The following is a 23,677-nucleotide window of genomic DNA, read 5'->3' on the forward strand; positions in this document are numbered from 1 at the left end:
ATCCACTCGTGTTGAAAAACAAATCATCGAGAAACCTAATTTTCAGTAATTAGCAAAAACGTGACTGTCCTTATACACTTTTGATGTGTGTATTTGCGCATCGCGCCCATGGCCGCGTTTGTTGGATTGGATCCAACGGAGTCAAGTCAAGTCAAAGTCACCTATTTCACCTTCATATGAGAACATTCCCATTAATTCGTATTGGGTCCTCGGCAGAAACTTTTCAAACTTTCGTCAATCAGTCTGGCTAGCTGCTGCCTTTGTCTTCCTATGTATTAAACGCGGACTATGTACATCCCTTCGTCGTTTACGGTTACTTTATTTATCGCGCCCTCAAAATGAAGCGATGTCAATGGGTAATTCTGTAAGTTAGTCAAGAAACGGTAAAGTTTAGTCTCGGTAGAGAACAGCCGAATGATTAACACCTCTACATTTTGATGAAATTACAGGTACATGGGACTTTTCAACGTATGTCTCAGAGTGACGGGCGCAATGGTAGTGCCTCTCAGATCTTTGAGATTTAAAGCTCTGCGTCGCACTACAACTGTTATAGACAGGCGTGTCGCTTACCATCAGGCACGACTTGTTTGCCCCGTCACTTAGTATAATAAAAAATTTAGAAGTTCGTCTAAAGTGTGTGGTCTTTCGAAACGGTTACAGCAGTGGCAGAAGGGCAAATCGCGTCCAGAAGTCCGGCACAAGTCAAGTTCAAGTACAACTGAAATAATAGTATCGCGGGTAATATAATTATATTCTCTACTACACTATAATACTGTATGTAGATGCAATTGTTAGGGGCGGGCTGGGATTTGCGTGACGTCACGCGGCGGTTCGCGGGGGAGACCGTGAGCTTCAGTCGTTGCGCGGGCGGCGCGGCAGTCGCGGCTGAGCAAGCGACGTGCGCGGACGTGCTCGTTGGAAAAAAGGCCGGTTAGTAGAGTTAGTCTGTTAGTGCGCGACACATGATGCTGCACGAGGCGTGGCGCGCCGGCGCCGGTTGGACTAAGCAGGAGCCGTTCGAATTGGAAGCGTTCATCGCTGAGATCAACAACAATCGCCGTCCGAAAGGTAAGAATTGTCAGATATTTATGTCATATTATTTGTGCGATATTTTGAAATAAATTACAATTAGTTGTTGACACCATGAAGTAGTTTAGTAATTAGAAGTAGTGTTGCTTTTAATATTTAAACAATAATCTACTGACGAGCCTTAATGGCTAATGAGGTCGCTGTTATTTCACCCATTAACTTAATGAGTAAACAAACGGCAACAAAGCAATTATCTAATTTTAGTCCGTTCTATTCGGCTCGTTGGACTGTCATCGGCTCACTCCGTCCCCACCGCACCGGGCGAGTGTAGAGCCGGGGCGTCGACTAGCATTGTCAACAATCGAATAATATCGAGTGGGATCCGATCCACCGTCCACCGCTCGCTATCTATCAGTAAATGCCCGAGGCGACACAAATAAAACGACGCGACCACGGCGAGTGCGCGCCAATAGCGGGCGAGAGCGGTGGCGGTGGGTAACTCGCGGCTGTGTGTGCGCAGAGGGCGAGGCGGAGTGCGGCGAGGCGGAGGCGGAGGGCGCGGAGGGCGAGGGCGCCGCGGCGGACGCGGAGGGGGGCCGCGAGGACAGCCCGCCCCCCCTGCCGGCGTTCGGCTACGCCCACCCGCACCCGAGCGACCTGTCGCCGTCCCACTCGCGCAGCTACCAGGAGCTGCGGCCGGCGGCGGGCCCCGCGCCGCTCGCGCCACACGCGCGCGACATGCAGGCCTACGCGCACCTCGAGGACGCGCTGTTCAAGCCGGCGCCCGCGCCCGCGCTGGCCGCGCCCGGCTGCACCGACGGCGCCTACCTGCGCGGCCGCAGCCCCGACCTCAGCCCCAGCCCCGAGCGCCGCGACGACTACCGCCTGCACTACGAGTACGCGCCGCCGCCGCCGTACTCGCACGACCACCACCACCACGCCGACCAGTGAGTGCTTTGCCTACTTTTGTTGCACCGTTTCGCCCTCCTCCGCTTGGGAAGGTTTCATCAGAAACGCGACTTTTCCAAACTGACGCCTCGACGTAGCGGCTACACAAATAAACTACTGTATCTCGTGTAACAATTTCTCGTTTCCGAAACTCACTAAATTATATTGGTATTGTTTATTTTCCTTTTGTCGAAACGTGTGTTGGTCTTTTGCCTTCAGTAGATCTGCTGATCGCTGGTTTCCAAAACGGATACCGTTGTGCTAGGTGTCAAAGTCGTGCTCTGTGATTTTGAGTTTCGTTCCTAATAGGCAATCATTATTGAACAGCAAATACAAAATAGATATCAATAGTCGTGAAAGGCTCTGTCCCAGTTAAATCGTAGTCCAAATAAATAAACTCGGATACGGCAACAATCACCTCCGATTACCACTGGAGACTAAATTGGTAAATACCGCGAACATTTTGACAAGGTACGAGGTAGAATGATAGAGACGGATAGCTCCTATATCTTTTGTATATAAGTTTTATTTATAGTGACCCTCCCTGTCAACTTTTTGGTTATACGGGAAGGGCACTACGACTTGTGTAAGCTAGCTCGCACAGAGACCTACTCAGTCAAATCCTGATCCCAGATCAGCCCGTTTGCATGGCCTAAGGTGAGTCGCCACGGGTGCACGTACAGCACCCTCCTTACTTTAAGGTAAGGCACCTCACTTCCCGACGCCGAAAAACAACATCTCAGTTCCCAATAACCTAAGCTGCTTGGAGGGATCGGAGGAGGAGATAGAGACGGACAGGAAGGAGCAGTGGGAAGATCGATTTCTGACCAATGAAGTTATTTAAGTACATACATTATCATCATAGGCCGGGGCGGTATTTCTCATCTTACGCGGCTTTTGCAATTCGCTCCAGTGACCATATATATATATATACAAAAGCCGTACATGGCTTGGCCAAAAATAAAATAAATAGACGTCTGTATCTGCTCCGTGAAGTAGACGACGTCAACGGCGTCGGCGTAACGAGCCGACGTATTAGTCGCCGCCGGCCGCGGGCGCCATTAGCGCCGCGAAGGTTCTTGAACCCAACCCGTCGTTGCCACTGTCACTGGTGCCTTCACCTGACTGCGCTTCGCACATCTGCTTTGAATGTACACACAAATATTCCATTTTCAAAAGAAGTAACGGAAACCTTAAATTATTACCCACAAATGCCCGATTTGTACGAACGAACTTGAAATTTCGCTTTAAAAAAAAATATTTTTCCTCAACCTTTTCCGGTTGGGGTATGCAGGGAACGCTTCACTCGCATCTTTCGTAGGTGATAAACCAACAAATGCAGGAAATCTATGTATCCAAACGTTAACGCAGTACAGCTCGTATAGGTTGTGTACAAATCATCGGTAAAATAAATGTATTAGGTGACATTTCATTCGGAACCTATTTGTTTGAAGATGAGGTATACGTGAATACGTACTCTTATACGTACTAATATTCATTCATAAATTTCATATAAACTGCCTGTTTTTGATCCGTGAAATTAGTTTTTAGAAAAATAAACTAGCCACATGGCTACCACTTAATTTTTAAATAATCTCGAAAAATAGTAATCGGTCGACAGGTAACTAATATTCTCGCTCGCAATAAATGATAATTGCGAAGTAGATATAAACACATGAGGTTCACCGCAAGGCAGCAAGAACCTTTATTTGTAGCGCGGATAGCTGTACGTTACCATCGCGACGCACGTACCATTTTCCACAAATAGAAAATGGTTCTGTGACCACGATGCCGTATGTTTTGTGGATGTATAAGCTACATGAAAACTTTGCCAGGGATCATTTCAAAATGTGTAATTTAAAAACATGTGTTTCGATTGCGTCGAGTTCGTGTGAAAACAGTTTTCCACGTAGTGGACTGATGCGTAGGCGCAATCACGTGCGCGGCGTCGTCGGTACGTGCCGCTGGAGCGGACAACGGGCGACAGACGGCGTCGCATTCCACCCACTGTGGTTGCTCCATTGTGTTCGGCTCTGATTGAGCAACATTCGTAGATAAATGTGAAGAACGAAAATGTAACGAATTCTATATATATAAAGTTACATTTATTATGATGTGATGATATTTAAAATGGATAAAGAATTAATCGAGTGATTTGTCAAATGCCTTCTTTATGTCAGCAATCATGCCTCGTTAGTGGAACAGCTGCAATAATTGGTAAGAGTGTGCGTGCATCGTGCAGCAAATGGATATATGTATATGTCAATAAGATGAACGTAATGGTGATTGAAGATGAAGGGACCAATGCGAAATTACATTGACGTCTAGAACGAGTGAAAAAGTCGCGAATTTGGGTAAAATGCGAACAGATGATAAGTGTGAATGAACGAAGAACGATAGCCTGGAATCATGTAATTGAGCTCTGCACACTTGCCATGGTAGTGGCAGTCGAAAAAGGAGTGCTCGGCTTTTTATTCATTAATTCAAAATTTGGGAGGAGAAAAAGGAAGAATATGTAAGGTGAATGCTGTAGAAACCAGACGGTTGCGTCATGTTTGTGGTGGAACTCTCGGCGAGAAACGAAAAAGTCGTAAGAATATTTTATAAATGAAAAAGATGATTTTTCGAAAAGGATACGAAAGGGAATATTTAGATGGTTTAGTCTTAGGGAAAGGTTTGACGTTAGTGGAATATCAGCATACATTCATAGAACTAATGGATGACAACATGGGGAAACATCGTGTACAGCTCTTGACCAGATGCCGCAGTACCTACCTCAGGTGCCTCCTCTAACTTCCCAAAATTGCAACAAAGAATAATTAGTATAAATAAAGAGTATAGACAACACTAATCAAATCCCCTGCAGGGCTTCGTGTGGAATAGACGCGTTTAGCTTGTGTATGTGTTTACCTCCGCGACGAACGCGACAAGTGGTTCAACATTTCAGACGCAAGTATTTACTCTCGCGTTACTTTGTAAGTTATAACAAATTCCGTTTTATTTTTATTACAACAATACACTGGTTCATCAACTGCATAACTAGGTGTCAGTAATAGCTCTTTTGTATATAGTTTTGTTTAATAATAAAAGTGCGTTTATCCATATCAAAAAGAATAGTCGCCTCGATTTTGCGCGGTAGAGGTATCCTTAGGTGCAAATAACAAGACGAGAGAGTTAGGAAAAGAAAATAAAAGAAATACATTATTTTAGTGACGAAGACAAGTAAATGAAAGTACACTCAGAAAAAATTCCTTCGACCCGGCCGGATTCGTGAACAAATTAGTGGAGTAATTTCACATAAAAATAATTGAATATCAATTCAATAAAAATTTAAAAGTAAGTAGTTTAAAAGTAAGTAGAAGTACCGAAAAGACAAATTTGAAACAAAAAAATTTGTAAAAAGTGTTTTGATGCCTACAGAAATAGGTAGTGAAGTAGGTAGTAATTTTAAATATGTATATTTATTATTAGATATATAATATGTATACATACAATATATTAAAGATTACAAATAAAACATTTTATTATGAATCTATCTATCCTTCTTAGTATTTTCATCGTGTGGCGTCTATCTGTGCGTCTATTCAAAATAGGTTTGCCAAAAGTCAATTTCTTCAAAATCAGTAAATGGTAGATCAATAGAACGAAATCTCAATGTAATATAAAAGATTAAACTAGTTATACGTGAGGCGCACTATAAGTTTCCGGAATCAATAAAAAAAATACTATAAATGGTCAGAAATAAAGTTATTGTTTCTCAAAATATTCTCCGTTAGCGTTAATGTACTTTTTCATACGAATGAACCAATTTTGAGAACATTTATGCCACTCCTCCGTGACAATCTCTGAAACATATTTTTCATACTCTTCGACAGCCTCTTCAGGTGATGAAAATCATTGACCGCGAAACTGGTTCTTAATTTTTGGAAATAAATAAAACTCACAAGATGCCAGGTCGGTACTGTACGCGGGATGCCTCATAAGGTCAACCTTGCTCACCTTCAAAAATTCATTTGTCCGTCTGGCCGTGTGAGAACTGGCATTATTGTGGTGCAAGTTGGTACGGTATTTACGGTTATTTTTACGGAGTTTGTCAATAACTTCCGGCTAACAAAATGGTCGTGTACCAATCACTATTCACGGTACAACGATTCTCCAAAGCAACAGTGGCCACGTGTCCAGCTTTATTAAAAAAAGACGTAATCATCCGCTTAGAAGCACTTTGCACGCGCGCCACTTTGGTTGGTTTCGGCTCATCTCGAAAGACCCATACGCTCGATTGCTGCTTTGTTTTGGGATCGTAACTATAAATCCATGTTTCGTCACCTGTTACTATGTCCCATACCAAATTTGACGCCCCTTCGTTGAATCTGGTAAGCATGGCATTGCACCAAGTGACGCGATCCGTTTTTTGAGCCTCAGTCAAATTGTGTGGGATCCACCGAGAGCACAGCTTTTTCACACCCAAAAGTTTGTGTAGTATTGATTGTATTTGACTCATGCCTACGCCTAAAGATGCCCGAATCTCATGGTATATCACATGCCAGTCTGTTTTGATCATACGGCGCACAGCATCGATGTTTTTGTTTTTGATAGCAGTGGACGGGCGACCATCACGAAATTCGTCACTGAGATTCACACGATCGCGTTTGAATTGTGCAAACTAGCTATAAATAGTCATCTTCTGTGGTGCTTCATCGCCAAAAGCAGTTTGAAGCCGAGCGAAGCTCCGCTGAGCTGTTAAGTTACGCTTAAAGTCATAGACAATCATACTACGAAAATTTTTAAGAGTTAAATCCAAGGTGATGAAGACAACTAATTTATAAAATGACGCCACATTATAAATACAAGCGACAGTCAGGTGAAACAAACTATATTCTACAGCCAAAGAGTTCCATTTTCAAATGTTGTAATCACTTTTTAAATATTGTTTATGTAAGTGGTCATTTCCGTATCCATATAGTGCGCCCTATGTATTTTTTTAAATTAGCAAATATTAAGTATTCATGCTAATCATTTTTAAATTAGGAGGCCCTTTCAAAGAGTGGGTCACCTATCCTGGTTTTACCCTAAACGAGCTTTTATGAAAACACTAAGAGAAAAGAAAAGGCGAAGGCGCGTAATAAGTGGAGGGCCATGATCCCTACCTGTACCGGCGGGAGACAAGTGTCACAGTATGTGCGTATCTGTACACCATCGCCATGTTAAGCAATGAAATACCGGAGTGTGGCGTGGAGTGTACTGTGCGGTGACTCTAAACGATTTATCCATTTGTTGATTGTCGTTTAATTTTCCCGACCTGTCGAAGAGTTGAACGAACGGTACCGTAAATGATATTCATAATGATTCCGAGAACCGGTGCCGCAACACACAATGGTAATTAATTAACTTTAACAGCGCTCCGCCTTTTTTAAAGTTTTGGTGCTACAGTACATTTGCGACGTGCAGGAAACCGACGGCTGGCGACATAGCACAAAAAAGCAAATATACGTAGAATACTTATATCGGGATTGAGATTGTAGTCGTCTAAGAATTACCCCGTTATGAGAGTGCTGATGCTGCTCGGCCAAAAGAATCCAAATACCTATACATATGTGTATGTTGTTGGACTTGGAGGCAGAGGGCGTTGGCGAGGCGCACCCCGCGCGCGAGTGCCCGTTTACAATAACAGCCATTGTTTACACAACCGCGGCTTATTTTTAATTGTCATTCAGATAAATTTGCCACACTCGCTTGCTATTATTTTATAAAGGTAGAGCCAACTTAATTACAATAATCTTCAGTATTATAGTTATCTCTTTAACCCTTATTGCGCACAAGTTAAATTTGAATTAATTTTTAACTTCCGTTCGTAAAGTAATGAAAATTATGCTCACACGACTCGAATGACTAAAAAATTGTAAATAATTTGAAAAAATCAAAATCTAGTTGTGGTTCACAGCGTCTACTATCATAGACGAATATAACAAATAATAGTAAAACAGTTTAAAGTTCTAAGTAAGTTCTTATTACCTATACATAGATGTATAGACAAAACAAGAATTAGGTACAGTCGCTACATAATTAGGTATCTCCCTAGATGTTTGCGGGAGAAATGTGGGATTGTTGTTCGAATGCTCGGCCACGCGCAATGTGGCCACCGCGGGTTTTCCGTTTGAAGCGCTACGAACTGCGATAGACATTGCATAACGCATTCAAACTGGCGATGGAATGGAGTATGATAAGAAGAGGAAAACAGAGAAAGCGCTCGGTGAATGAATGGGGCGTGACGTCACGCGGCGACATTGATACGCCGCGCCGCGATGCTGAGCCAGCACCCGTCCCGTCCCCCCCGCGCCCCCCCTACTCCTCTCGAGCAGAATCTGAGCTCGTGCTATGTTATTGTAACGCGAGCCGCTGTCTCATCATCGTTCCCACTCTGCCTTCCGCTGCGCAATTAGAACTTAATAAGCCATCGTGTTGGCCGACCATTGTCGCGTCGTGCTCTCTGCCACACGATATGTAGAGTCAACCACAACAAGTTGCAGGATCCAGTTACGAGTTTACTTCTTTCTTAAATCAACCTACGAGTTACTCGGGGCGTGTAGCGTTTCAAAATACAAATGGAAAATTATAAGAACCCGTATAGTGTCACGCAACCTGCAAACGTTTAGTGAATAACCACGAAAACTTAAATGTATGTAGAGCTTTTGATATGTGTTATTTCTTTATTTTGGCGGCTAAGTTAAAGTTACACCGTTAGCGTACCGACAGTTTATTAAAAAGAATACCGCGAAGAGCGACTATTGAAAACAAAAGTGTTATTGCTGAATGAATAATGGAAGCCAATACAAACCGGTACAGTTGTTAAAAACATTCTACACTAAACATTATTTTTAAAACTTATTTACGCAACACTAAAATTTTTTACACGTCCCAGTTTTTGGTAAAGGTTACATTAAGGAAAACAAACACACAAGTCGACAATATATGACAACAGACATAATTAAGAGTGCCAATATAAGCAATTAATGGCTGATCACACTCTTGGAAGTAAAATTAAATCTTAATCTTTTTCAGTGATTTACCAAAGAGTTACAATAATTATAATTTTACTGTGACTTTTACTCATCTTCGTATCATTACCAACACTTCAGAGCTAAATTCAAACGAAGCCAGCACTGCCTGGGGATAGAGAATGCACTCGGGAAAGGGTGCATTGGAAGGGGTATACGGCACGGTATATTCTCACAGACCCATCATTGCCGATGTTCGTGTCAACAGTAGACCAAGACTCCTAGATCTTGAAGGGGTCCCTTTACTATTTATGTACTTTCAGTATCTGAAAGCAGTGACAGTCAGTTTGCCATCTGGAGAACAACCACCCAAGTTTACAGTCTATCTGACGCTCAGTTCAAGAATTGCAAATCCCATACATTTATGAAACGTACTTTTAGACCTCCGAATTTTTAAATACAGAATAGGTATTTCAAGGTAAGGATAACACCGAGGGATAGGGGTTGCCGTGAGCCGCTACAGTGAAAGCTCAGCTAATGCAACCTAAGCTTTTGTTCCGCGCCCGCATTTGTTAAATTACAACCAGCATGTAAACATGGTCATGGCTTGACCTTTTCGTTGCGATGAAATGAGTCTCCTAGTTCTCGACCAGCTGGAGCTGAAATGTTGTACGCTGAACTACTTCAGCTATTAGTTGTGGGTCGTCGCAGCGTGAGTTAGCCTCGAGTGCAGAGTGCGTGCTCAGTGCGCGGTTTCTGCGAATGAGTAATGCGTACACCTACTTCCTGTGTAGCAGCAGTGAGAGGCGCGGGGGAAGGGGCGACGTTAACCTACTAATGTAACTGCGCACACCGCAGCAGCGGCAGCGGCGGCGAGCGCGCACACTCCCGCGCCGAGCCCGACTCCAGGAAAACAATAAACTGTTTAACGACCCGTGGATTGGAATTAATTTATGGCAACCACACTAAAACTCGGCTCAAACAAACCCTCGAGGTGGAGTCGATTGGTTGTGCAAATACATACAGGGCTCGATCGAGACTTGAGGTTTTTTTTCTGCGATGTGTGCTTAGGAGCTTCGCGGCCGCACCGGAAAGTATAAAAACCAGCGAAGGTCGAGAGACCTAAGACCTGCGCCTGCGCTGCACTTAACAACTGCATTCTGAATAAGTAGGTTTCTTGATGAAAACCAATAAGCCAGAATGCACGTCAAGTGTGTTCAGTCAGCGTGCCAAGCGCGGATCGCCGTGTACACAATTAGTACGAGCTACAATGAAGTCAAAGTCACCATGTCGAATGAAGAATTCTCTGTTATGCAGGTAGGTATAAGTTACGTCGCGGTGACTATCGACACCACGCCACAACGCAGCGCCGCGCAGCGCGCGACTGTAGCCGATGTTATGCACCTATATGTTTTTCGTATTGTTTTTAACGTACGAGATTCGGATTGTTTAGCGGTATAATTAGCATCTATAGGTATATTAAAATTTTCCTCCAACAATAAAACGTTATTTTGCTTACGACGACCAATTTAATAAAATAAGGAAAATTCCATTGGCGTGAATAATCAGCGCGCCGAGCGCCGCGACCGCTGTCCTGCACCAGCGGCGACGGCGGCGCTGGCGATGGTGATGGCCAGAAGAGCGCGACATTTGGAAGGCCCGCAAAGAGAGAGACCGCGGCCGGGCGCAGGTGAGGCGCTACGCGGCTGTTTGCACTCGTCGTTGTCGTTTTTGTGTCGGTTTCTCTAACGCGCTATTTTACACGTCTCGAGGACCCTCGGCTCTTTCTCAAATTTGTTTTCCATATTTTTTGTCGTGTTGAGTGACGACTTAAGTGTCCTCAAACGAGTCGTTTGTATAGGCTATTAGCGTTCCGGTGCCGGATTATGTCGACAGAGTGCAAATAAACGAACTACGCCGCGATGCGATCGGTGTGCTGGGGAAGGAAAGCCGACCACTTTGTCGTTTTTTTTGAATAAGCAACATAGAGACAGCGAGTGCATCAGCGCGACACGTGCGCGTCCGCCCGCAAGTCGTGTGATGCGCGTTCGCCCGCGAATCGCATGCGGGCGAGCAACTTCACAGTAACGCACCGTTTCGGTCCGTGCACTAGCTGTTGCGTGTGTACTGTGGTAACAGTGGCAGTTTTTCCAGAAACTAACTTAGCTTTTACCGTTAAGCACTTCTCGTAATGTAAGGATTTGTAACTGGAGCAAAGTGACTCTGCGAGGCAGGTGTCGAGGTGGCGGCTTCCTAACTGTAGCTGCTCTCGCGATCTGCACGTTGCGCGTAAGGACGAAGCGGCTGGGCACGGGGTCGCGGGGGCGCGGGGCAGTTGGTAATGGTAATGCATGCAAGCGGGTCGAGGCCCGGCGCGGGTGCGGGCGGCGCGCGGGGGGAGGGCGCGAGCGATAACACGCTGCCTACTTCCGAGACGTTCCGAGCCATTAGCCGCCGCCTGCCACGCTGCTCCAATTTGCGAGCTTCCATAATCTTCACAGAAAGTCAAAATCAGTAAGAACTGAAACCGAATCCAAGAACATTATGAATCCGAGTGATTTTTAAATTAAAAAGAAAGTTTTTTTATAATGCCAAGTGACGAGACGAAATAATAATAATAATAATAAATAATAACAGTTGCAGTACCACTCAGAGCTTTAAACCGCAAAGATCTGAGGAGCGTTGCCACTGCACCCTGAGACATAAGTTGACACAAGAAATTACAAGCACATGGGACTGTGCTTGTAATTTCTCCAGCACCCTTACCTTTGAAAGCCGGAACGAAGTAATGGTCTGCTTGGCGGCAGAAATAGGTAAGGTACTTCCCTGAACCTTGTGAACTCATTCACAAGGAGCGCTTCTACCTACTGCTCTAAGTACCTCCCCTTTCTTGTGCAGAAACAGATGCCTTTTTGCTTTGTAATACCGAAACAGCAACCGATAATCAACAATTTGAGTACATTCTCATCATCTTTCTGCTCAGCATGTAACCGGCCCGAGTGTTCCGTTGCAGAGGTGGAGGCGGCGGCACCGCGTACGGGCGCTGCTACGGTGGCGGGTCGTACTTCAGCGCCGGCGGCGAGCTGCCGCATCAGCCGCAGATGTGGCCGTCGAGCGCAGGCGCGTCGCCTACGTACGGAGGGGGCGCCCCGCCGGGCGTGGGGCTGGCGGACGAATACGCGGAGGCAGAAGCCGCGGGCTGCGGCGATGCGACGCCCGCCGGCGGCGTCGGCGGCGCGCTGCCGGCCTTCAACACTCGCTTCGGAGGCGCCTTTCCCTGCGCAACGAGCCGGCCCTCGACCGTGTACGGCTCGCCGGCACTCGCCGCCACTTCGTACCCGCATCAGGTGAGTCCGCTCGTCCTCCTGCTGATAGTACTGGAAAAGCGTGCTTCCAACGCTCGCGTTGTGATGTTGCAGGACGTGTGGAGCCTCGACGGCAGTCGGCGCACGCAGCTCTCGGCCGCCGCCAGTCTGTCAGCCAGTAAGTGCATTCCCATTACACACCCACACCAACCGATCGTAGTAGTAAAAGATATAATAAATAAATAAACCTATCTAAACAAATTGTTGGTTGTTCGCCTGAAGGCGGCGGGCGGGGGAAAAGTACCCTACCTAATCATATCGCAATAGTGCAAATTACATTAGACTAAATAAGCATGCACTTAATTGCACCAAATATTAAAACAAAGTCTACGTTTGTTTTCGGATTCATTTGCTATTCACCTTAAGTCACGTCTGTACAATGATGCATTCTAAACTGATTTCTTATATACTAGAAGGCGTTTAAAAAAGTTGCCTCATCGCTCTAACATAAATCTGATGTTTGAGTTTAAAGCGATAAAGTTCGTTTTTAACCGACTTTAAAAAAGGAGGATGTTGTCAATTCGACTGTATTTACTCCTACATTTCTGAACCGATTTTGATGATTCTTTTTTGCTAGAAAGAGGGCTCAATCCGGTTTCGCGCACTTTCCGTTAACCGATTCCAATAAAACTTGGCAAATAGATGTAACTCCAATGAAAAAGCCGATGAGCAAATTTTTGAGGTCGGTTTTTTTAAAATAAAAAGTTAAGCAAATGTTTGCAGTCAGTTCCTATTTTTTAATAAAAATTATTACTATTTTATAAAGGGTTTTTCAACAAGAACTTTGTTTTGTAAATCAAAATAAAACAATAAATTTATATGACAATGATTCATATTTTTATTGTATGTATTAGAAAAGTAAGGTTTGGCAATTATGAATGAAGAATGATTTCTGATAAATGTCTATCACGACCACAGTTACAGATCACGATTCTTTCATCAAAGTTTTTGATCGCTTTTGGACAAAGTGGTGAAAAAATTTTCGGTGGCTGTGTGACTTGTGCCGTTGACAATGGGCCGTTTGGGCTTTTTTCGAAAATTCGGCTGGAAATGCGGTTACGGTCAATGGATTACGCTATCGAGAGAGTATACTAGAGTTAACTACTCACTTTTGCCTCTTATTGATGATATGGACATCACTAACAAACATGTGGTTTCAACAAGACGGTGCGATAAGTCACACAGCCACCAAAACAATTAATTCATTGCAAACCTAATTTCCCGATCGCATAATTTCACGAAATTCAGCCGTTAAGTGGCCAGCTCGATCATGTGATTTAACACCGCTGGATTATTTTTTATGGGGTTCTGTTTAAGACTGAGTCTATACGGGGCCAATCGAATCGATTGCAGCCTTAAAACTCAAAATTCGTGAAGTTATTAACGAAATAGACCCACCATTTGGTCAAAAAGTGATTAAAAACTTTGACGAAAGAATCGACATCTGTAACTGTGGTCGTGGTGGACATTTGTCAGATATCATTCTTCATTCATAATTGCCAAACCTTACTATTTTTTTAACACAATAAAAAATTTAATCATAGTCATCTAAATTTATTATTTTATTTTGATTTACAAAACAAAGTTCTTGTTGAAAAACCCTTTATTACACAACATAACAATATAAATTAATTGAATTGGATAGTATACAAAGACCCTCAAAAGCAAACGGGTCATAGGAGACTACAAATGGTTACACATTGCAATTGCGTTTTTTTTTCTTTTTCTCTATCTGTTTTTTGAAACACGTGTGAGTTTCGACGGGCACTGACTCTTGGCTTTGCTGGAGTGAATACTGTGTACAGTGCTTAGGCGTTAACGTTAATTTGAGCATAATCAGGTTCCTACGTTCATTATTGTAATGAAAAACGCGGATAAGTTAAGCCAGCGCTGCGCTGAGTCACGGCTCGGCCGGAAGAAAGCCGAAGTTTAGCCCAGTTCTCAGAATGGACGACTGGCACATAATGACGCTACATTGGCCATGAGCGAGCGAACAGTGCCTACCTATAGGTAGTTCGATAGAGCTCATGAAAATAAACAGCCGACATACACACGTACCTACGTGTTGTAATACACGAAAGCGACGCTATTTGGAGTTGCGATGCGAGCTTGCGCGTGACCTTGTCGCGACGATAAACACGTGAGGTGCCGCACAAATAAGGTCGGATCCATTATTATCATGATCCCCGGCAAGGAAACGAGTCGCCAACAACAGGGAAGAGCTACCAACGGCCCTGCTTCTGCAGGCCGTGCACATCCGTCAACGGCCGATTCAGTGGTTATTAGAGGATATAGGCCGGGTGGTATAGATGCAGCACGTGTATCCCGGACGATATTTATTCGATTACACCTGCAATGTCACCTTGTGACGCTTACCTCGTGAGGGGGTTAAGTCACGCTCCTTTTTTAGGCTAATGTACATACTACCGTAATATCATCAGCTATCGTTATGGGGTGCTATAAGCGGCCACGCACATCATACAATTACAATCATAGTCCAAAATATAATGTATTGTATTACAGTTTTTAATTTTTTTACTTTCTGTTTTCTGAATCACGTGTGATTGTCGACTGGTATCACCTTTTAGTGGAATGGACCACGACCAGGAATCAATGTGCACATACCTACATTCGTGCGAGAAGTGGGCAGAGACATACCACCCTCATTTGTTATTCCAGTAACTACATTGTACAATATAATTACTATGAATGGCAGTGTAATTATAAGGTGGAGTCGTTTGCTCCCAGTCAGTCGTCAGTCGGCAGCAAGTGGCAACAGTTTTTTGTGAGGGGTCATCCGCGATAGCCCCGCCATGTAGCCCGCCGCGCATGCCCCAGCCCCTCCCCCCCAGTCTCCCGGCAGCCTCGAAGCATATTTTGTGATAAATCATGTTAGAAGTGATAACGCAGCCCCGCGCCCCACCGCGCCCCCCCGCGCCCCACCGCGCCCGCACGCGTTTTTTCAGCGCCACTTAACCTTCATCTGTCCTCGCAGTGTATCAAGCTCGCTTCATTTAAATTTTGTAGCCCATCAAATATTAATAGCCTTTCTTTGAATCATAAACTAGTCACACTTGACAAAACAGTTATAATTTCAGTTTACGATTCCTCAATAATACTCTGAATCGATACGAGATGTTTAATATTAATAAAGAGCACCTTCGCCCACACCCGAAGTGCAGCGGCAGCGCTGGCGCAAACACTCAATGAATCTTTGCAAAAACACGATTAAAAATAAAAAGAACATGGTTAGCCATTTGTTTTACATATTGATATATATATATATATATATATATAAGTAGATATTACAAATGCTATAACATAGTTCAGCGTTCACTATTCAGAGACGGGTCGGGACTTATCTCGCGTCGCATCGTAGACAGACATCGCGCTTAGGTTTACAAAAAGCCATGTCTCCATTTAAAACTAAGTGTTTCCCTTTTAAGCGCATTAAAATCGCATTCCGTAAATGGTATCGGATAAGGCACGTGCGCGGGCGCAAACACGGGCGTCCGCCGCGCCGCAAACAAAGCGGCCACAAAAAACGCCGGACGCGCCGCAATGACCCGCGCCGCATCCTTTGTTTACTCGATGGCGCGAGCCCTCCACTTATCGCCGCGGCAGTGGGATCCTCTGTAATCAAATTAGGCTTTTAGCACCACTTGGTGTTCTTACGTTGTCCCTCTCCTCAGTCGTCGATTCCATCATTATTAAGGAGAGTACCGACCCAACTATTGCTACCGAATCTCCATCCACCGAGCCTCACAACTTTAACTTTGTCACCTCATTTATTTTGTAACGACATAACGTGACGGCGCGAAAGAGTCATGACAAATGACCGCGGTTGCCCAAAGTCTGGCTGGCTAAGGTAGTTCGAGGTGTGCCTATTTGGTCACAGTGAACTGTGCATCGGTTGCTGAAAACATTGGGTACACGTGGATGGAGCACGAATGGTGTAGGGGGCGACGCACATGGCCGTGTCCCGCTATATGCGTAATAACATGTCCGGGTAATGACACCCGGCTGTGGTAACCGGACACGCCGCCCGCAATTAGTCGCCGAGCCACGCGCGGCCGCGGCCGACCCGCACCGCGCGGCGCCGGCGCCGACGCCCGGTAATTTCACTCTCTCCGCGATACGTGTAACTGACTTTAAATTTTAGTAAACGACTCATGGGAGTTTTACCAATCTTATAAATAATAGTATTTATAAGACTGGTAATATAGATCAAGACTTGATTCATCTTTTCTCTTTGTCCTGCAGAAACGTGTGATTAGAGCAATTTACAATCTGGGCCCCAGATTGTCTATGAGGGACAAGTTTAAGGAGATTAACTGTCTTATACTAATGTCACAGTACATTTATGAAAATGTTATTTTTATGTTAAGAAAAATATAATTTTCTATTTAATGAAAAATAGTGACAGACGTAACATTAATACGAGGAGTAAAAATAAACTTGCTGTTGTTGACAGTCGTCTTCTTAAAAAGTCTCAAATGCATTTAAGGGGCAATGTACACACTTCTATAATAAGATTCCGGTTGATATACAAAATTTGCCATTTACGAAACTATTGTGAAACAAAAACTTTATAGGTACTAAACCTTAATTATTATACAGTTTCTGCGTATTTGGATGACAAAAATCCGTGGTAGCGACCTGTTTCTTTAGCTCTTTCAGGTATTCTCGATCTAAGTGGTTTAAATTAAATATTGTAATGATAAATGTATTCAAATGTATATTTACAAAGAGCAACCCCTAGAGTTTCTTGCTCATTCTTCTCGGGGAAGTCTGCCTTATGAACGAGCAGTAGAGTTTAATCAGTATGACGGTTTTATGTGTACTTTGTTTGCCTATGAAATATAAATTTTTGATTAAGATTTTCCAAAGGAATATGACATCAGTCAGTGATATCGCGACGAAACGGAACGCGAATGAAGGCGTCTCTTGCACACCGGAAACCCAAACAGTCGTCGTTTCCTTCAAAGTTCTTGAAGCGAGAATAAGACAAAGTACATTTTTCTGTTGAATTTGATCAGTACGCGAAGTGTACCTATGGGTAGGCACACATCTACACTTTGTATTATTATGACATAAGGTATAATAAATAAGAAGGATCCCAAAATGGCGCAAGCTCTAGATGACTGCTAACGTGAGGACAGTAGGTACCTACGAAATGTGTAGTGTTTTTCTTGTTGGAAATTCCGTGATAGCAGTGTGACGAATAAAATTCCAATGCGAGTAGGTCGTATGTAAAAATGGGGCAAGTTTTGCATTTGTAAGCCTTTTGCGAACATTTGAGGGATTCAATACAAGCTTTTTCATAACTTATCTTGGTTCCGACTACTGAAATGCTTTTGTAAGGCGCCGCACCCATGCTGACCAATTGACTTGTTTATTTACATATCATCTGCAAAAATAGAATGCACAAAAGCAGGATTTGATATTCGAAATTAATAATTGCAACTTTCGAGATGCTCGTGATCTTGCTGACCTGGCCAAGTTACTGAAAACAATTACCTGCAAGTTATGGTCCAAAAAAGCCGTACATTCTGTACATTCGCACTGCTGGAAGAAAGGCAGTATGTACATTGAGGCATAACTAAAACCACCTTTATACGCCTTTATTTATTATTATAGGCCACCTTTATAAATTATACATCAAAAACCACATTACGCCAGTATTCTACGATTAATATTATATTTAAGGTATAAATTAATAAATCTCTGTATTGCTTCCGATTTTAGGATTTGATAGCCGTTGTAATGTTACTTACTTCGATATTGGCTCATATTTACGAATTTCAATTGCCCTTTAAGATACGCCTTTGTTGTACGTGCTGTATATTTGTTTATTTATTTATTGTACACACCACATTTTTTACGGTTTATTCCATAATATGTATATTCGAAGACAAAATAAAAAAATTAAGTCATGCTTATATTCAATGGTAACATTGTAACAGCAACATTACATAATTATTTTTTCGCACGAAACTAAAAAACCTGTGCTGTGCAGGTTTTTATTTTTGGCTACAGCTCAGGCAACATGTTGATAGAGTGCCACGAATTAAAGTGGAGTGTACTACTTCGTTATCTATACGATGCAGTAAAAAACATATTTGACGTAATCCGACGTATGTCATTTTTCCTTTGCTGTGGATAAATATTTTTTTTGTATGTTGGGTTCCCCATGGTAGAAGCTATTATTAATGATGGTTAGAAATACCTCCTAGCAATCCTGCAGATCTTTTGTGGTCTGTGTGCCTATAGTAGTACATAACTACTTAAATCACCGAAGTTCTCTCTGGTTCCGGTAAACGTATTCAAGAGTGTCCCGTGAGCAATCCTGTCAAAGGCCTCGCTGTCATATCCTATAGAAAATAAGATAATGTCGAAGAAAAGCGTGTTACCTATAAAGGATTGAAACTGTTACACAGGGCTGCATAATGGTGTTCAAAAATGTATTCTATCTAATTATGTAACAGTGTTGGACTATCATTTATTATTTTAATTCTGCTGTTTTTTTTTGCGGTTATGTTTAATTTATATTTCGCATGGAACCAAGGATAAAAAAAATAATTTTTGACCTTTGACCTTTTATTTCATCGACTAATTTTAAATTATTGTAAACCTCCATTCTTAATATAATCGAAAAGTTAGTTATTTAATTTTTGGATATTTAGCTTTAGAAACAAAACCATTCGACAGAGTGACACGAATACTAGAATAAGCCCAGGCTCCTGCGTTACTTGTCTTTCGATCGATATTTCAAAGTCACTGTTAAATAATCATTTATTCCATAGGTAACATTTTTACACTTGAAAATCATCAATCAATCGTCATTTTTAAGCTACTGCTCGTTCATTGTGCTGACTTCCCGGAGAAGGACGAGCAAGAAACCCCAGGGATTGCTGTTTGCAAAAAACTTAAATGCCATGGAATACAATTTGAATCAAATTTGTGTGGAATTTTGATTAGTGTCTTTTGTCATGTTTGTGCCGTGTTGTCTTTCCATACATCTTTATCTAATATCTACGTAGTCTATAATTTTCAATATGACTTTCCAATTAAAATACTTTTAATGTAAGTTAGGAAATGGTAATATTAATAAATAGGTACTCTGAAATTTTATTGTAAAAGCGTATAGACACAGTTCCCCATAAAATAATTGTTTACCTTAGTTAAACGAAATCGTGTTACCATGAGTTTGGACTTAGTTCTAAGGTTAATATTATGGATGTCTTCTTTCTTAATGAAATTATGTATGTTTTACGGGCATATAAAATATTTGAGTAAATGTACTGTGATGCCACAGTCATGATACCAGCCTCCTTAAACTTTTCTCTGAGAGAAAAAAAATAAAACAAAGAAATGTACGTTTGTGCCTGTTCGCGATAATGATGAGAGCGTGACCTCATCGCGACGTGTCCACGAGCGGGCGGTCACGTGCGTGGCGCGGGCGCATAGCCGACTCAGCAGCGGCCCTCAATGGAGCCGTCAATGCCAAGGTCGCGCCCGCGCATCGTACCTATCTGTGCACTTCTTCGAGCGTCCCCGCCCTTGCCTTCGCGACACGTTTGGCGTGACAGTCTCGCTGGTCTCGGCTCGGCAATAATGCCACTCGTTTCAGTAAAACTATTTACACATATATCCCTTTTTATTAATGTTATTAAATTTTACTATATAATGGCGCTAGATATATCCTATAGTCAAATTTCACGCTACCAAAAAGCAGACGTATCTATTCTTCACAAAACGGAGTCCCTTTCACTTGACTCCGACTTTTCGTGATATTATATTCATACCGATAGTTGACCGTCTCCAGTAACTTGGCATGGACCTGTCGTCCAATGTGAACTTTGGCAGATACATCCAGTAGAATCCATGGCCAAAAATGCAGCCAGGAAAGCTTGGCATCCTTTCCAGAGTGAGGCGTTACTTCACACCGGGCCAGTACTTCAGCTGTACCAAGGACAAATCCGGTAGTGCATGGAGTACTGCTACCACTTGTGTGATGGCTCTGCTAAATACCAACGGGCCACCTTGGATCCAATTGACAAGCGTGCCAAAAGGCATGTAGGTGACACGGATTCAGTAGAGGGGAAGCTGTAGAGTCTTGAACGCCGTCGTAAAATTGTCTGCTTACTGGTATTCTACAGGATTTACGGAGAGTGTGCGATTGAATTGCATAATTTAATTCCGCCTTCCCCTTTCCATTATCGGGGGACTAGACGTGGGCTGCGGTTCCATCCCTATGTTGTGGGTATTCCCAGGATTCGCGCGAAGCGTTTCGCTTCCACATTTATAGCGAGCGGCAGGAGAGTGGGTTTCCTTACTTGCGGACTTATTTCCCGAATGCTAGGACTAGGACCTTTTAAAGGCCAGAGTGAATAGGCATTATCGTCCACCTCATCTCACTTTCCATCCGGTGAGATGGAGGTGACATGCGCATTTATTTTTTATAAAAAAATCCAAGTGCATAATTATGTAGAAACGTTTGGAGTCAACGCGATGCTCAAGTTAATGTTTCGTAGAAAGTCGCTTAAATTTAATGAAGCACACAATATGAAAGACAGACAGGGTATCTACTTATAGAAAAGGCTAGTTGAGTAGTAGGTGATTGGAGTAGTCCAGCCTGTGCCGAGGGCGGGCAGGGCGGCGCGAGGCCGACGAGGGCGCGCGACAGTAACGTGGTGTTTGCGCAGTCGACGTGGCGGAGTTTTTCACGGAGGGCCGCGAGTGCGTCAACTGCGGCGCCATCCACACGCCGCTCTGGCGACGCGACGGCACGGGCCACTACCTGTGCAACGCTTGCGGCCTCTACAACAAGATGAATGGCATGAACCGGCCGCTGAAGCAGCCGCGGCGGCTGGTACGTCAGCGCGCAGCCGCGCCCCCCCACGCCGCGCCGACCCACGACGTACGCACTGTCCCCTAACCCGCGCGGTCCCTCCGCCCGTCCGTCCGCCGCGAGAGATCCGCGCCCGTCGCCGGCCAGGGCCTCGGGGCCTCGCTCTCACACAACTTGTTCTTGCAGTGGCCGTGGAGGGAGCGCCGCCGCCGGGCGCGGATTTCTTCAAGGGTCTCCTGTATAACGGGCTCGCGACGCAGCACGCGCACGCGCAGTCGCCGGCGCCGCTGCCCGTGCCGCCCTTCACTGACTACAAACAGAAGAAAGGGGTACGTGCACCCCGCCCTCTCCGTCCGCGGCGGACTATCCCTGACCCTCTCGCTTACTAACGTTCCCCGCTTCGTCTAACCGTTCGAATGCGCGAGCTTAGCGTGGCACGCGACGATTCCGCCGGCGCTGGCGCCCCGCGTCGCCCGGCGGTCCGTCCGCCGCTGACGACGGCCCGTGTTGCAGTTGAGCTCGCGCAAGCCCGGCATGTCGTGCAGCAACTGCCACACCACCACCACGTCGCTGTGGCGGCGCAACGCGCACGGGGAGACGGTGTGCAACGCCTGCGGCCTGTACTACAAGCTGCACAACATCAACCGGCCGCTGGCCATGAAGAAGGACTCCATCCAGGTAAGTGCCCGGGCGCGGAGGCGGCCGGCGCCCCGCGCCCCGCGCGCCGCCTCACGCCCCTCGCCCCTCGCCTCGCAGACGCGGAAGCGCAAGCCCAAGAACAGCCTGAAGGCGGTGCGCGGCCTGGCCAAGGGCGCGCCGTCGCCGCACGCCGCGGCCAAGCTGGAGTTCCCGGCGCGCGCCTTCGACGACGCGGCCTTCGCGGGCGACGCGGCGCGCGCCGGGCCCTGCTTCGCGCACGCGCTGAAGCTGGAGGAGCCGCCGCCGGCGCACGCGCACGCGCACGCGCACGCGCACGCGCACGCGCTGCCGCACGCGCTGTTCGACGACGCCGACTTCCGGCGCGCGGGCGCCGAGCCCTCCGAGCGCCTGGACCGGCCCACCGTCGTGTCCCTGGGCAGCTGAGCGCGCCGGGCTCGGCCGCGGACGAACACGGAGAATCTCAGTCGCTTAAGTTAGCTGTTAAGTAGGCTAGTGCGTTTGTCGAGGGCGATCGACCGCCGAGTCGTAGCTAGTTGACCAAATATATGTACCTACCCGCCGGCGGCGCCGCCGCGCCCCGCACCCGCGCCGTCGGCCTCGCGGGCGCGCGGGGCGCGGGCGGCGCGCCGTCTGTTACCAAATACTTCGATGAGACTGCTGTCAGCATTCCTAGCGTGTTGCATTCCTATTGTAATAAAAACTAAGTATAATACGACTAGGTAGTCACACTTTAGTTAAGAGCTCGCTGTCGTTGAAGTGCCTTAAATAGTTTACAAAAGTACACATGTAGTTTTAATCGTGTTTCGTTTGCTCCATGACTTTGTAATACATTCCGTAGCGTGTCGTAAATAGTGTCATAATGCTATAATTATAGCAAAAAGTAATGACTATTGTGTTGCACCGTGTAATACCTAATACAGATCTGCGAAGCCTCTCTAGCGCACAACGATTTTTACTTTATATTTCATTGAGAACTTTAAGCAAACAAATTATATTAAATGTATCACCTTGAAAATGTTACTTCCAAAGATCTGTAACATATATGTAGTTATATATGTAGTTAGTAATCGTTCAGTGAAAATTGCTGCGTGTGGCGGTACCGAGTGGAGGACATTTAGCGAATATTTATATATTAGGCGCCGTGCAAACGTATGTCTCGTGTTGATTGTCGATTTCATAATTATCGATTCTATGAGAATAGTATATTCACTAATTGCCGGTTGCTCGTATCCAACACGCGTATGCGCGGCGCCTTAGAGCGGTTACACGCGGCGACTTTCAGCAGCGATGCGCGTTTTCCGCAATTAACTAATTTATTTATTTAATGTATTTATTAATTTCACTTTCGAATTCAAAAAATCAACAAAAGAAAATAAAAGTGCATAAACCTATACACATTTTTCGTACAAAATTATTGAAGCTGGCATCGCTGCTAAGAGTCGCCTTGTGCGCGCGCTGCGCACAATGACATGTCCGACGCGTCGCGGCACTGAAGAGCGGCGCACGAACGCCGCGAAGTCCGTCTCGCGCTGCAGCGGACTGAATTTATACACGTTTTACATTGTAAATGTCATAATTCTATTATACTTTTATAGATATTAAATCGACTGCATATTTTGAAATAATTTTCCATGTTAATTACGTTTTAAGAAAATACTTTAGACATTTTTTCGAATTTTATTGTAAAATTGCTCATTTAGTGGAGGTTATTGAATGTTATTATATCATGTTTTTATATAAATAAATAAATAATTGAGTTACGCCAAATATTGAAGCATAGTTAGCCACTAGCTATTATGTGACGTTATGCTGCGCAGCGACAACGC

General features: G+C 44.6%; 1 protein-coding gene across 1 annotated transcript; it reads left to right on the plus strand.

Annotated features, from left to right (window-relative positions):
- The first annotated feature begins 965 nt into the window (after positions 1–965).
- On the plus strand, positions 966–22,417 carry LOC113240197 (transcription factor BCFI-like). The gene is made up of 7 exons (XM_026477445.1): positions 966–1,068; positions 1,550–1,976; positions 11,986–12,319; positions 12,392–12,455; positions 21,046–21,260; positions 21,705–21,869; positions 21,948–22,417. The coding sequence occupies exons 1-7, from the start codon at positions 966–968 to the stop codon at positions 22,272–22,274; spliced, it is 1,635 nt and encodes a 544-aa protein (XP_026333230.1). The 3' UTR covers positions 22,275–22,417.
- The last annotated feature ends 1,260 nt before the right edge of the window (positions 22,418–23,677 follow it).

Source organism: Hyposmocoma kahamanoa, unplaced genomic scaffold, assembly GCF_003589595.1.
Source record: "Hyposmocoma kahamanoa isolate Upper Pololo Valley unplaced genomic scaffold, ASM358959v1 122, whole genome shotgun sequence".
NCBI lineage: Eukaryota > Metazoa > Arthropoda > Insecta > Lepidoptera > Cosmopterigidae > Hyposmocoma > Hyposmocoma kahamanoa.